Genomic DNA, 14,988 nt, shown 5'->3' on the forward strand with positions numbered 1-14,988 from the left:
TAATTACCATTCTGTGATTCTATGATATAATGCTATGATGACTTACACAAAAAGCTAACAAAACTGTACTCCACTGATTCCCCGTTAGTAGCTACTGTAGAGCACAAATGTATTCAGTGGTCCGCCTGGATCTGCCCCATCATGTAAGGAAAGCAGCATGCCTTATTACGGCATTTGGCACTGAAGACAAAGTCCAATACTTTAAAGGACAAAGATTTTCCATGTCTCTCTTCTTGATGAGGCACAGAGGCCCATCTGACTCAACTGATCCCAAAATATTCTTCACTTATGACCAGAGGTTGGACAATGTAAGTATTGGACAAGAACTTTACTTGGCATGTTAAAAATTTACCCTTCTTTTGCCTTTCTTTTCAAAATTGATCATGCCCATGATGTTCAAAAGACGGATGTGACTGATCTTGGAAACATGCAAATAGAGCTGACGAGTGGGAATGGAGTGGGAATGGAAGTCTTGCTATGGGTGGGTAAAGGGTTTATTTCTTAGGAAAAGCTGTGAGGTATTGCCTGTTCCCTTGATCAAAGTTTAGGGAGTCAAACACAGACTGTGGTGCTACTGAATTGCAATATAATTATTAACTCAGCATATATGTATACAGGTCTATTGTCTCATCCATACAGCCCCATTTAAAAATATCTATAATATACTGAAGATATTTACTGCTTCCCATCCTAGTCTTGTGGGAACTACACAATGTCACAGAGAAGAGAAACAATGGGTATGCATTTACCTGCTCTTGACAAGTCTTTGAGTAAGAGCTCAGAATATTTAATACACACTACAGTGTGTGCTGCCTCCAGTATTAGCTTAAGCAGCATCTCAGTGTCAGATGTATAGATTTTTATCAGGAAAGCTGGAGCCCCCCATTAGCATCATCTCATGATACATGAGCTATTCTTGTCAAACGGAGTTCAAAAGTACCAACTCAGGGTGGTATTGCGTTAACAACTTCTTTCTTTAAACAGCACCAGCCCACACAGTCAGCACTCACCCAAGCTGCAGCAGAATCAGCTGATTAGTGTGGGCAATATTCCATAGTAAAGAGGGACGCTATTTTTATGTATATATTTGTAGAATTAGTGCTATCATGTGCTGTGCTTGTGACTCCAGAAAACCAGCAATTAAAAATGTTCAATAACTGGATGGATGATTTCAGTTCACTCAGTTCATCTTACAACAGGCAAATTAGTAATGCAGTTCCCTTTTGGGAAACCAAACCAAACCAAAACAAACCAAAACAAACCCCACACAAAACCCCACAAACAAACAAACAGAAAAATCTAAAAGAAAAAGAATTTAAGACCTTGCGGAGCTGACAAATGTGTTTGCCCTTCCCCAGAATACAGTTTCATCTTCTTAACCCTTTAATCCTCTCACTCATTGCAACCAAAAACCAAGTAGTTCTTTAGTAAAAGCATCATCTTCCCTCTTCCCTTCCCCCATGTCCCCTGCTGTTCTGGGTCTCATTCTGTTTGCACTGGCTGTCTTTGGCTTCTCCAAATCCCTGTGCACATTACTGAGTTGCCAGGGGAACCTTCAGGTGACCCATGTGTGTTTCTTTTCCATTTTGCTGTTCCAGTTGAAACTATATATGCCTGTACCTTTATCCCACTGTCGAGCAGAAACACCATTATCTACAAGGTAAATTTGCAGGCTTGTCACAACTGAGGAAAAATAGGACAGGACAGACTTGCTCCAGACTTGCTCCTTCAATCACGTATACGAGCCTGTCTTTTACAGCACTTTAGTATCATTTTGGGAGCATTCTGTTTGTCCGTCACTGCCACTGGGATAAGCCAGCTAATTTGTCTGGCTTGTGTGGAGATAAGCTATGTCTTGTTTCTAGCTTTGAGTACCTTTGTCTTTCTGTACATCACACCTGAAGAAATGTTGCTACAAGTCTGATGTCTGAGTGTAGTTAGCTCTGAACCATGTTACCGGTATCTTTTACCATGTTACCATATTATTGGTATCTTTGAGAGCATCTTCCAGAATTTTCTATATTGAAAGCACTTTTCTATATTGAAAGTCCTTTGAAATTGATAAAAATATCTGTATAAAAGGCCCTCCTTGAAGCTCCCTAATGGATCATCCCATCCCAAAACCACAAACACGCACATACATAGCACAGAGAGCATACTCACCCAGAAAATAGTTAGGAACAGAGTTTAATAAGATAGTCTAGCTTGCAGTGATCAGGTTTGGTCAGACAAACATACTGACCAACAATCAGCTTAGGTACACTGGACTGTCCTTTTTGTCTCCCAATCTTCCCATGTTTGTTTCTCTCTTTCCCTGCTTTTGACCTCTTACCTAAGTGTCTGGTAATATTTATTTCACATTCCCACAATCCACTTAGAATATCCCTTAAATTTTACACAATCCCACAATCCCTCTCATACAACCCATCCATACGTTTGCTCCCTCTTATGAGACCTGCAGTAATCTTCTTTTTCTTTTCATCCATTTTCAAAGTTTTTTCTTTGAACCTCCTAAGGTTTTTGTTTTGATGGTACTTTTAATGGCCCACGTCTTACAATTTCTACTTTTACTCTTTTTATTATCTGCTCATTCTTATAGTTCATGTATCTTTTTGTTTAACTTCTATCTCATCTGTGTCTTGTCTTTGTTTTATACATAGCTGATACCAAGATATGGTTACAGTACCCAGCATGAGGTATCTATGACAGAGTACACAAAGCCAGAAGCGCAATGTTCAGAAAGGCTAACCAGAGCAATCTTTCAATCAGTAGTGACTCACATAAGGAAATGGTCTTAAACCTGCTTTTAAAAAAACAATGTTAAGATGATGTTTACATGAGTTTCACCAAGTTTTTGACTTGATGGGCAGGCGTAAAACACAGTGCTATGCTCTGACTGCCAGGCTCTGACCCACTTCATTTTGAATTGCAGATGAATGGGATGCTGGTTCCAGATCTTCACGTCTTTGCCTGCTTGCTTCACACCCACCTGTCTGGCAGAGGAGTGAGAGCTGCTCGATACCAGTAAGAGAAGGAAACTCACAGTATTGCTGCTCATGCTATGGGATCCCAGGGAGATGAGACCAGCACCTCCCTCTCCACTTTCCCTTCTCAGGAAGCTGCAGAGAGCCATAAGGTCATGCCTTACCCTCCTCTTCAAACCAGACAAACGCAGCGTCCTTTGGCTGCTCCTCACAGGACATGCCTTCCAGCCCTTCCACCAGCTTTGTTGCTCTGGACACATTACAGGACCTTCACATCCTTCTAAAATCATGGGGCCCTGGGCTGATGTTGGCTGAGATACAGTTTATTTTCTTCACAGTAACTAGTATGGGACAATGTTTTGATTTGTGCTGAAAACAGTGTTGATAACATGGGTATGTTTTAGTCATTGCTGAGCAGTGCTTACACAGTGTTGAGGACTTTTCTGCTTCTCACCCCACCCACCAGTGAGCAGGCTGGAAGTGTCAAGAAGCTGGGAGGGGACACAGCCGGGACAGCTGACCTCAACTGATTTACATACCATATGAAGTCATGCTCTGCAATATAAAGCTGGGGAGAAGAAGAAGCAAGCAGCAGACATTCAGAATTAAGGTGTTTTCTCTTCCCAAGCAACTGTTATGCATGATGGAGCCCTTGCTTCCCTTAAGATGGCTGAACACCTGCCTGTGATAGGAATTAGTGGACTAATTCTTTGCTTTGCTTCATTGCATGGCTTTTGCTTTACCTGTTAAACTGTCTTTGCCTCAGCCCATGAGTTGTCTTACTTTCACATCTCCAATTCTCTCCTCCACACCACTGGAGGAGAGTGAACGTGCAACTGTGAGTACCTTGCAGCTGGGGTTAAACCGCAACAGGCACAAAACTGCACACATCAGTCAAGGTGAGGCTGTACCAATGCTGAAACAGCAGGATGATCACTTCTTTTGGCAGGCTGGTTCTGCTGTGTTTTGATGCAGCCCAAGATGCAGTTTGCCCTCTTGGCTGTCAGGGCACACTGCTGACTCCCTATTGATCCTGCTGTCAACCAGCAAATCAGGCTGGGGGATGAGGCTTTTCCTGGCCAATTACATCTCCCAGCAGCACAAAAACAAAATCTGGCATTTTCAAATGATGCTACGAGCTAGGATATTTCCTCCAACAATGATTCACAGCACAATGTCCACATAGCTACGATCTCCTGCTCTATGAAAGCATTAGTCATGTGGGAATTAAAAACCTGGAAAGCCTATGGCTTCTCTAGACTAACATATTCTAGTTGCTGTCTTTGCATGCTAAGCACCCTTTGTCCTTCCTGAAACAGGCTGGACCAATTCCATTTTACGAATTCCCATTTGCCATCAGAAGCTACCTACAGAGGAGAAGAACCTGTTCCTGAGCTGCACATACCCCACGTTCCTCAGGCCACAGCAAGTCAGCTTGGTTCTGGTTTAAGAGAGCTGCAGACAAATGAAGAGCCCCAAAGTGTGGCAGGGTCCTGTTTCAGCAGCAGATCAGGGGTAAATGTATCATGCTTTTAGATGTCTGCTTTTGAAAGCACTGTCTTCTGGACTCTAATACTACTAAAGCCAGAAGCACTTGCCAACAAAGTTGACCACATCAATCCACAACCTTACATTTAACAAGCTGCTATAAAAAGATCAGTTAGAAGTAGGCTTCCTTGCTTATCACTGATTTCTGCATGACTAAAAGAGGAAAGAACTACTTCCTGAAAGTTAGATGGGGGAGAAGGCCACGAGTCGGCCTCAGTTCAGAATACCATTTTAAAATCAGCAGCGAGAGGGAAGAAAGTAGAGGGGGAACAAGAATGTCAGAAAAACTTGTTTATGCTGACTTGAACTTGACTGAATCAACGAGGCCCAAACTACAGAAGGTCACTGATGTCCAAGGTAGGTAAATTCATCTGAACTGCGCTTTTTTTGTATTCTTCAGCCTTTTGTGGAACACCAAAGCCTCAAAGAGGACTAAGAAAATGTGAGGGCCAGTGCTGTGAAAAATGCACAGCTGGGGTGTCCATCTAGATCTTTTACCCCCAAAAAGGGGATTGTTATAAGGTCTAATTTTTATTTGATAAGGTACACATGTGAGGGAGAGTTTCTTATGTGATATTAAGAGTAGTTTCTATCAGTCTGGGAGATTGTTCCACAGTTGAAGGCCAACTGGTCCTCAGGCACCAGACTGATTCCTGCAGCAAACTGATCAGGAGATTGAATGCCTAATGTTTCTGTTGTTGAAGCAGTCTCATGCCCAGCTTGGTCCTGCTTCCTGAGCAGGTGAGGCATTGCTCCAGGGTTTCTTTTTTTCTGCTGGCTTTGTCTGTATAAACTACATGTTTAATAAATCAAGCATAAAATGTTTCATGGGCAGATTTATTTTGATTTAGTATAAATGACTTTGCAAATTCTAATGTAAAACTTATTTTGCTTTAATGAGCTAAGAATTATTGCATAAAATTTTGCATTGGCTTTGCTACATCTGCATAAAATTACATCCTAAAATAACAGACTTCATGCACTGTGTTTCATTTTTTTTTTCTTCATTTTTAACTTCACCATCTCTGACACAAACAGTAGTTTCTGTTTGTATTTTTTATCTGCAGATGTTAGAACAGTTTTCTCTTTTCACACCATCGTATTAACTCCTTGAAATTTAGCATGATCTGCAGCTTCCAGGTTTGCTTTGATGTTGTAGACAATCTCACCACGTACATATGGATGTGAGTAAGACAAACAGTCAACCTTACACATTTTTCTTCACTTCCTTTTAAAATATGTGTGCAGGTACCCATGTCTCCTCTGTTGCTGTTTGCACCGAAGAGAAATCAGATGTGTTTCTGCCTATAGCAAGTCCTCTTAGCTGTGAATGCAATGGAGAAAAATATTATTCAAGCATAGTCAAACACAGTCACATAAATCAATTGCTGCGATGTGTGTAGCATTTCTCATAACTTCAGTTATTTTTGTTCCATTTAAGTTGTTCCCTGGTTTTCTCTGTTATTTTTGCCTGGTTTTAGATTCTACGTATGCAGAAGTGAAAGTGCAGTCCCTAGACAGAAGTGCTGCAGTTAGCTACACGTCATCTGGTGAGTTTTTAGTGGTCTATTAAGTTTATATGAATTTAAACACTGAGAGGAGAGGATGTTGGTCCTTATTTTCCAAAAATGCAGTGATATGAAACCTTATGTGAGACAGGAAGAAACAGATGTCTGCTTTACATAGCCAGAGCAGGGGGCTGTTCATGTGTTGTGTTATATGCAAAGAAATACTTACGGGTTCACTGGTATAGGAACACACAGAAATTCTGGGTCAGACCAAGAAACCACAGCAGGCATACATGAACAACTAGAGATGAGTAAGAAGAGGGTGGGCATATACAATACTTCCTGTAATACTTTCTCATGCACGCATCTACTCGGAGACTTCCCAAGGCAGGTGTATTTCTCTTTATGTACCGTCAGTGGATATCTCTTCCACAAACTTGCCCAATCTCCCCTTGGTTTTATACACAGCCCAGATTCCTACAGTGTCCTTTGATGAGGGGATCCATAGTTCTTTTTAATACCACATGAAGAAACATCCAATTTTTTCACTCTGAACTTGCCTTCTATTAGTTTCAGCTGATGTTCCATGAAAGATATAGTAAGCAGCCATATAATATCCAAGGTCCAAATGACACTCAGGATTTTATATAACTCTGACATAGCTTCTTTTTGGTTATCTCTTTTCCATACCACAGAACCCTAGTCTGCACCATCATTTACTGCTTCCCTTCTCTGAATCTTTTCCCATACTGGTAGTAGAATTGCATTCATCACTGAAAATAGAGGCAAATCATGATTTTATAAAACAATGTGGCAGACAAAACATCCCGCATTTTGTTCATTTGCCTTCTGCATGATTCCTAAAGTGGGAGGTTGTAGAATATTCATCCTAGGATGAATATCAAAACCTGACTGTGCATGGTCTTGGACAACCTGCTCTACTTGACATTGCTTGGACTAGATGATCTGAAAAGATGACTTCTAACCTAAATGACTCTGTGACTGTGTGGTCAGGACAGCCAACCTAAGTTCACAGATCTCCTCTAGAACTTCCATGTATTTTTTATTTTCAATGCACATTAGATCTGTTAACTTCCATTCCCTGGGTGCAGAGATAGCTTTAAGAGTGAGGTTACAAAATGGTTTAGCAACCCAGCTATCTCACACCTAATGTCTCTTGGGAGTTTTTTAGCTTATCTATTCTTTTATTTGGGCCATACATCTTCCAGTTCATGCAGCTTCTCACAAGGAACTGCCCTGAAATGGAAGATCTACCCAGTTCTTACTCAGACAACCCTGCTATAAGGAATTAATTTAGCTTCTCTACTATGACCTCATCTTCTGAATGCTTCCTAGACAGCCTACCACTCACTGGCCTACAAAACAAATTATCTGTCCTCTCCTGGACCTGCTTGTGCTTTATAACACCCAGCCAGTATCCACTAAGTTGAGAGACTAATGAGTATCACAAGGACCCTCTTGAACTAAATCCTAAACAAAAGTCCGTAAACAGTAAAAACAAAAAGAGGAGACAATTCACTTCTCTGAAAAATTTGCTTTGTTGAGGAGTACAACATGGCAGGACCTTTATCTGGTAGGTTGATTGGGCTTTGCTTTCATAGTATTTTGAGGGGGCAGATAAGGATCCCCTTGAGCACTTAACTCCAGTATCAAGTGCAGCAGAATATATCAAAGTATTGTAAGCAATGGCAGAAGGGTTCAGGTTGAATGCCTGTGATGGAATATGTGTCCACGGTGTAACTGTCACAAGAAGAACAAACATCTGAAGGGACAGCACCGAAGGGCTTTGCCTAACTTAAAAGAGTTCTCTCATTGTGAGCCTGGAAATGGCATCTTTGAATGAAGACAAAGGGTTCCTTTTCCAGTTGCTCCTCTAATCTTTATTTTTTTCTGTCTATCTGTAGGTAAAAGCTGTTGCTCCAGAACACGTGTTGCTGTATTGGTTGCTGTGATAATCCTATTGGTCTTAGCAGTGTGTCTGATACTCATGTGTAAGTCCTGCTAAAAATGTAATTAACTGCAATTAATTTGTGACCCTCACCCACTGACTGACATCTGAGTAATTCCATCCAAAGCCAGCAGCAACAGAAGGCTAGTCTGAAGGTACAAGGCAGTAGTTTTTAGCCAACCACGGCTGTAAAAGGAAATCCATAAAAAGTCGAGTGGTTTGGAAGTTTAAAATTCCAAAAGAAAAAATCCAAAACAGAATTAAAAAACTTGATGATGTGCAGACAGTTGTCATGGTTTAAGCCCAGCCAGTAACTCAGAATCACGCAGCCACTCTCTCACTCCCCCCGCTTCCTCCGCCCCTGTTCCCGGAGGAATGAGGAGGAGAATAGAAAGAATGTAACTCCCACAGGTTGAGATAAGAACAGTCCAGTAACTAAGGTATAACGTAAACCTCTGCTGCTACCACCAATAATAATAATGATAAGGGAAATAACAAGGGAAGAGACTACAACCGCTCACCACCCACCTACCAATACCCAGCCTGACCCAGCAGTGATCTAGCCCTTCCAGGTAACTGCCCCCAGTTTATATAGTGGGCATGACGTGCTGTGGTATGGAATACCTCTTTGGCTAGTTTGGGTCAGGTGTCCTGTCTCTGCTTCCTCCCAGCTTCCCCTCCTCCCTGGCAGAGCATGAGGCTCACAAAGTCCTTGGTCAGGGTAAACATTACTGAGCAGCAACTAAAAACACCAGTGTTATCAGCGCTGTTCTCAGGCTGAAAGTCAAAATCACAGCACTGCACCAGCTACTAAGAATGAGAAAAATGACTGCTACTGCTGAACCCAGGATAACAGTAAATAATTTTATTATTTATTATTCAAATGTTTTGAAGAAATAAGTCAAGATTAGATAATGCCTATTAGTATGATGATTGCTATTTGTGAGAATATTTCAAGGTGATGACTTTGTAACATGTCACCATCACATCCATAACATCAAAAATCTTTAAATAAATATGAATAAAAGCTCACTCATTTGAAAGGGGTAGCTAAGTCACAACTTGAAAGAATTTATTTGCACCTTACTCTAATAAAAGCTTAGTGCTAGGTCTCTCTTCATATATATCACTGAGTTCACAACTATCTTTGAGCTACATAAAAAATAGGTTTGTTTTTTTTTTAGAAAGAAAGCATTCTTATCTCAATTAGAGAGGAAAAAACCCAAAACACCAACAAATTTTAATAGAGCCACATGGTACGTTCCTTTGAATATTTTCAAGGAAACATTTTTAAATTTCAGATGTGGCTGCTTGTTTCTTTTCATCCTTTAATAGTTAAGCAAGTTTAAGAAGTTTCCAGTCAATCACATTCAAGCCCCAGAGTTTACCACCTACTCTGAATGCACATGGAGAAACTCTTTGAGAAGACATGACAAAACCTTTGATCCATGGAACTTCAAAAATAGGGTTGGGAGAGGTAACTGTTTTTCAAGGCAAAAAGTAAAGGAGAGATGTCTGATAGTGCTGTGACCTTCATAAAATGTAAAACAGCACAGGAAGAGCAAAATTATATATACAAAAAAAAAATCCCAACAATATTACAAGGTGAAATTACCACCATTTAATAAAGCTTTTAATCAGGACTTAATCAGTCACTAGACTCTGATTCAGGTATGGCTTCAGTTATAGTTACTTTGTTGGATTCAGTATGGCCCCAGTGAACTGAAAAAAATAATCCTAAGAAACTTGAGATCTAGATAAAACTTGAGAAACTAAAGCATATTAGTTTTTAATTTCAGTAGCATATAGTTTTCACTTGTACTCCTAATAAAAACTGTTGCCATGTTGAGTGGTTTATTTCCAAGTTTTTATTTTAGATGAGTTTTCCATACGGTTTTGTCTTGCCAAATATACCATTATTGATAAACTGCTTGTTCAAATGAACTAAACTGTCACCTCTTGATATTGCTCCATCTTACAAGAGCTCTGCAGGCCAGAGGGCATTTCCATTTCTGTTCATGAAAATGACAACAATCTTCCTCAATGGAACATGACCAGAATTTTTTATGATTTTTATAGTAGTATCATATCCTTTTATTTTTTCTTGAAAGAAAAGTTATCTGCTGGTAAGTGAAAAATTAGCCCTGAGTTCATGAGCTGGTCTTCCAGTAACAGAAAGGTCTGACTTTGAAATGCTCCTTCATATGACTTAAATTTTGCTCTTTTCTGAAACCAGGAGCTGATATCCAGCCTCAAGGTGCATGCATATAAATGCATATATGCATGAAAAACATACACTTTCAAACCTATTCTTCTGGTTTATTTTCCCTTATTGCTCTAGGGGTTCAGTAAAAAGCAAAGAAAGCCTAAATGTTCCCAATTAGTGTATGGCCAAAGCATGATAAAGTTCAGTATCAAATTGCCCCAATTAGAAAATAACACATTATTGCTTTGTTAGCTTTTGGCGCCTTTGAACCATTTTCAATAACAGTGCTGTCTGATACAGCAGATTTCAGAGTTAAAGTTCACAATATTCCAGGGACAATCTCGATCTACCACTTATGTGTTTTAAATTGATTTCCATTCAGTAGGAGAACCAGTGTGATGGTGTTATTTTTTGCAATGCACACTAGTATGCATTCATTTTGATTTTTTCACATAAATTAATGGTTTTGAATTATGTTAGGTAGTTTTAGTATCAATATTTGGTGCTATTATATATTAAGGACTTCAGGTCACCTTTACAAGCAGTACTTCAGGCTTCCACCCACAGGATCAGGCAATGTGCAGAACCCAGCTTCTTCATCTTCTAAGATGAAATGGTCCTGATATTGGTTCATATAATGTTTTTGAGAACTTCTACTGAAGAATAAATTCTGACTTCCCCCTCTTCCAAACATGTGATTGTGTCTTCAACTTCTCAATCCCCAGCTTTAAATTCATTATTACAATCAGTGTTAATACTTTGTAAAATATAACACATACTTTATCGGGGGTATCTCTGTATACAGGTTTGGACGTAATTCTACATGCCAGAGCTTTAAGAACCTTTGTTTTCTAATGTTCAGACATACATCTTTCCTTGGGTTTTTTTGCTTAGTTTTGGTTTTGTTGGTTTTTTTAAATAGTGATATCTAAGACTCAACTACTCCTACGGCAATATATTTGAAGTTAATCCCTAAAAGGAACAGGGAAAAACTTGCAAGTTAGTCTCTGCAAAATTAGACTTTTACTGATCAACTTTGATCTTTGAATTGTAAATGTAAAACCTGTGTTATATATTGTCAGCATTTGGTTTTAGGTGCTACAGTGAAGCTTTTTCTCTCACAACTTTGAAAGTCTGGTTCTTGCTTACTATTGGGAAAGAAATGTAGATGAAGAAATGTAGGTCTTCCTAGGCAATGTGTTTTTGAAGACCATAGTAGCTCTCACAATTCATACTCCAGCAATTTGTGAAAGAGTATTTCAACAACTGTTTTGCACCAGGAGATGCCAGCTTGTTACTATCCCACTTAGAAAGAAAAAAGAAAAGCACGCAGGCTCTGTAGGGTATTATTTAAAATGCAATTTATTAGAGTTTATAATATAACGAAAGAGAGGACAATAGAAAAACCTAGGTCTGATCAGATGCTAGGAAACCTGAGCAAAATTACAGAACAGAGGAATCTGGTCCAGTGGCTCTGTTTTCTGGGAAAACAAGTATAGTCATTTCCCCAAATAATCCTGTTATTTCATACTTCCTTCCTTCCTGTTGCCACCCACTGTCTGGCTCTAGGCTTATGGAAGGAGCTGATTATTCCTTTGTACTAAAATTGAGATTCATATATATCACTGCTCAGTTTGGAGTCTCTGGTGGTCCTTGAAATCCTTCATAGGAGGAGGAAAAAGATGAGGAGTAGGCATTCTGTATGGGGTGATGGTGGTAGTCAGAGGTCCAGAAGAGCCCTGAGAGTGTATGGCAAGATGATCAGACATTCAAAGCAGAAACTGCATTCTTATTTCCAGATCATCCAACTGCAAGCAGACCAGCTGACTCAAAAACCTTCCCCATCACCTGTGAAGATGCACAAGCACTAGGTAGGTAATACTCTGACATTCAAAAGACAGGTTCCAGAAGTCTGTTCAATTGTCTTTTAAGGGGGTGGGGGGGGGGGGGGGGGGGAAGGTATGTGTCCAGATTTTGTTCAGAAGAACAAACAAACATAGAATTTGACATCTCAGGAACAACCAACCTTATCACGTACACTCATAGGATAAGCTCTGAAGGCCAGAGACTTTTCATATTTTCATATTCTTTAAAAGCAGTGCTTGGTCAGCACTGCATTACTTTTTCAGAGATAAGAACTGATTACTCTCTCATGCCAGTACAGAGGAGCCCATGGATAGGTGAACAGACAAAAATATAACAATCCCTTTGGTATTGCAGCATTGTCATGAGCACGATGGATCAATGTGCACGTAGTGCTTCTCAAGTACTTCTCCATTCTTAGCATTTTAACTAAGTGCATTTCCCTTTTGATGTTTAGGACCTGCTGGATAACCAACAAAACTATATCAAGCAGTCCCTGTCTCCCTGAATGATATCACCCTTTCCAGGCCTCATTCTCTGTTCCTCCTGGTACCCTGCTTGGCAATGGAGAAAAATGTCCTTTCTTTTAGTAGCATCACTATTGCCATATTTTGCAGCAGGCAAATAAGACTTTTGAAAACTTAAAGCCGCTTTTTGACCTGGCCATTTCTCTTTACCTCCTCAGCAAATATTTTAAAGGCTGGATAAGGTTATCTATGATTCTACTTCTCTGACTTATGCCTAGGGCTGGAATTAACTACAGAGAATGGCATGGATCCCAGGTGGTATGGTGAAAATCAAAAGCAGAACCACAAAGGTACTTCTCTGGCTGTAATTCACTCTCTTACCTTTCTTTTGTGGTGGGATCCTTTTGTTAGTGTGAACATGGATTTTTTCACAGGTGTTCTTCCCTCCTGCAGGCTGCCCCGAACACTGGGAAAAAAATGGGGGAAAATGTTACTTCTTTTCTCAAAGGCAGAATAAAAGCAATTGGAATGACTCCCGTAAAGAATGTACTGACATGAAGGCTGACCTGGTCATCATTGACAACAAGGACGAACTGGTGAGATCAAAATTCATGGGGCTTGACCTGTATGCCAAAGGGCTAATGGGTTACACTTGTGTATTCTCATGTTAGATGTCTGCCTTCTCATGTTAGATGTCTTTGCAGATCTATAATCCACTGCTAGCTGTATACACCAAGCACCCCTATATGGCAGCAAACACCTTCACAGTAAGACGTATCTTGGTGGTTCAAGTCTTGCACCTGGGAGCTTCTCTCTGTAAGCATGCTCCCACGGAAGTACTAAACTCTCTGCCTAGATGACTTATGTTTAAAGAGATTTAGCATACAAACCGAGACGTACAAGCAGACATTTATTTGTGAGAGTCATTTTTTTGATGAAAACTGAACAGGCTTTCCCATCACAATCAGAATAGAAAAGTATCTCCAGGTATCAGGTCATACATGGCTAACTATAGCATATAGTTTTAATGGTATCACAGGTGTATTATTCTTTTTATTCTATTCCTAAGAAGCCCCAGGAAGAGAAATGAGATTAAATAAACTGGAAAAATTCAGCATCTAAAGCTGCGCAAAGATATGTGTGGCTGGATGCATGGTGTACTTGCAACGTTGGTTATTTAACACTAAGCTTTCTCTGTACCTCTGGTGAAGACAACATAATTTTAATGTATTATTATTCTTTGTTTCCTTTCTAGAATTTTCTTTACAAACGATCTAGAAGTAGTTACTACTTACTTGGTCTCACATACTCTCACGGTGAGAAGAAGTGGAAGTGGATTAACAACATGGAACTTAGCTCAGACATGTAAGCCTTTTTCAACAAGTCACTGTGATGCAATGTCTGGAAAAAGTAAAACACAAAAACACACAAACAAACCAAACCAACACAAAAAACTCCGAACAAACCCCAAACCAAACAACAGGGAGTACAGGCGAGGTCAGTGACCATAATCTGCAGCAACCTGAGTCCTTTTGATTCAGGTGCTTCAGCACATCCCTGTGACAAGTCAAAGGGAGCCTGTAAGTCATGTGGGAACACAGACATGTCACATCAGGATGGCAAAAGAGGACACAGCTGTAGTTCTGGTGAGTAAGGAGGAATCTGATTATATTGAATTCAGTGGAGAAAGGAAGCGGCAAGGAAGTGTAATGTCAGCACCGTTGAACAGAGGCTACCAAAGAAGGGGAAGGTCTCTAGATGAGAAAGCATAGCCCATATACTTTTGTTGAGGTCTGGGGAAGAAAATTACGGAATGGGAGTGAGACTCCAGCAAGGCAGCCTCTAATCCCACTGACAATAATATAGCTTAGCAGCAAGGCCAGGTACCACTGTGCCTTTCACGGAAGTGATATGACTGCATTGCATCCAACTAGGTCAGGAATGCAACTAAATCTGGCTTTCTCTCCCTGTTCAGGTTTTGTATAGGAGGAGACTTTACTGACTATTTCTGCACTGTCATTGGACATGGCAAAGTAGAAACTGCACCTTGCAGTGGATCCTTATCAACACAAAATATGTGTGAAAAAGCTGCAGATATTTCAGAAAGCCAGGAGAGCTAAAAAGAAGAGATCCAAGCAGCAATGTGATCCCCAGCTTTCTGTAGGAATGGCAGATGGTATTTGTGTCATTTATCTCTAGCTGTCTAAATATCTAGTCAAAGGGACTCTTACAGGATTCCTCTAGACACCTTGCCAAGCATAGCATATTCTTTCCTGGACGGGTTCCCTTCTAGAAGGGCATTTTCACACATTAGGAGCCTGGGTGACTTCTTTATACCAGATGCCCAAGTTTCAGGCAGCCACTGTTACATGATATGAGTCCAGCCTTAGGGATAGGTGTGATCACAGACAGATCCTGTCTCTTATAGACACATACATATGCA

At 40.2% G+C, this 14,988-nt stretch overlaps 1 protein-coding gene across 1 annotated transcript; it reads left to right on the forward strand.

Moving 5' to 3' along the window:
- Positions 1 to 4,788: 4,788 nt before the first annotated feature.
- Positions 4,789 to 14,665, forward strand: LOC308217145 (killer cell lectin-like receptor 5; the record flags this gene model as incomplete). Its single annotated transcript, XM_080609969.1, has 8 exons — positions 4,789 to 4,889; positions 6,014 to 6,082; positions 7,966 to 8,052; positions 12,015 to 12,086; positions 12,824 to 12,895; positions 12,999 to 13,141; positions 13,801 to 13,910; positions 14,521 to 14,665. Exons 1-8 carry the CDS (start codon positions 4,808 to 4,810, stop codon positions 14,663 to 14,665), a joined length of 780 nt encoding a protein of 259 aa, XP_080466095.1. The 5' UTR covers positions 4,789 to 4,807.
- Positions 14,666 to 14,988: the final 323 nt, after the last annotated feature.

Source organism: Psittacula echo, assembly GCF_963264785.1.
Source record: "Psittacula echo genome assembly, chromosome: 1".
Lineage (NCBI taxonomy): Eukaryota > Metazoa > Chordata > Aves > Psittaciformes > Psittacidae > Psittacula > Psittacula echo.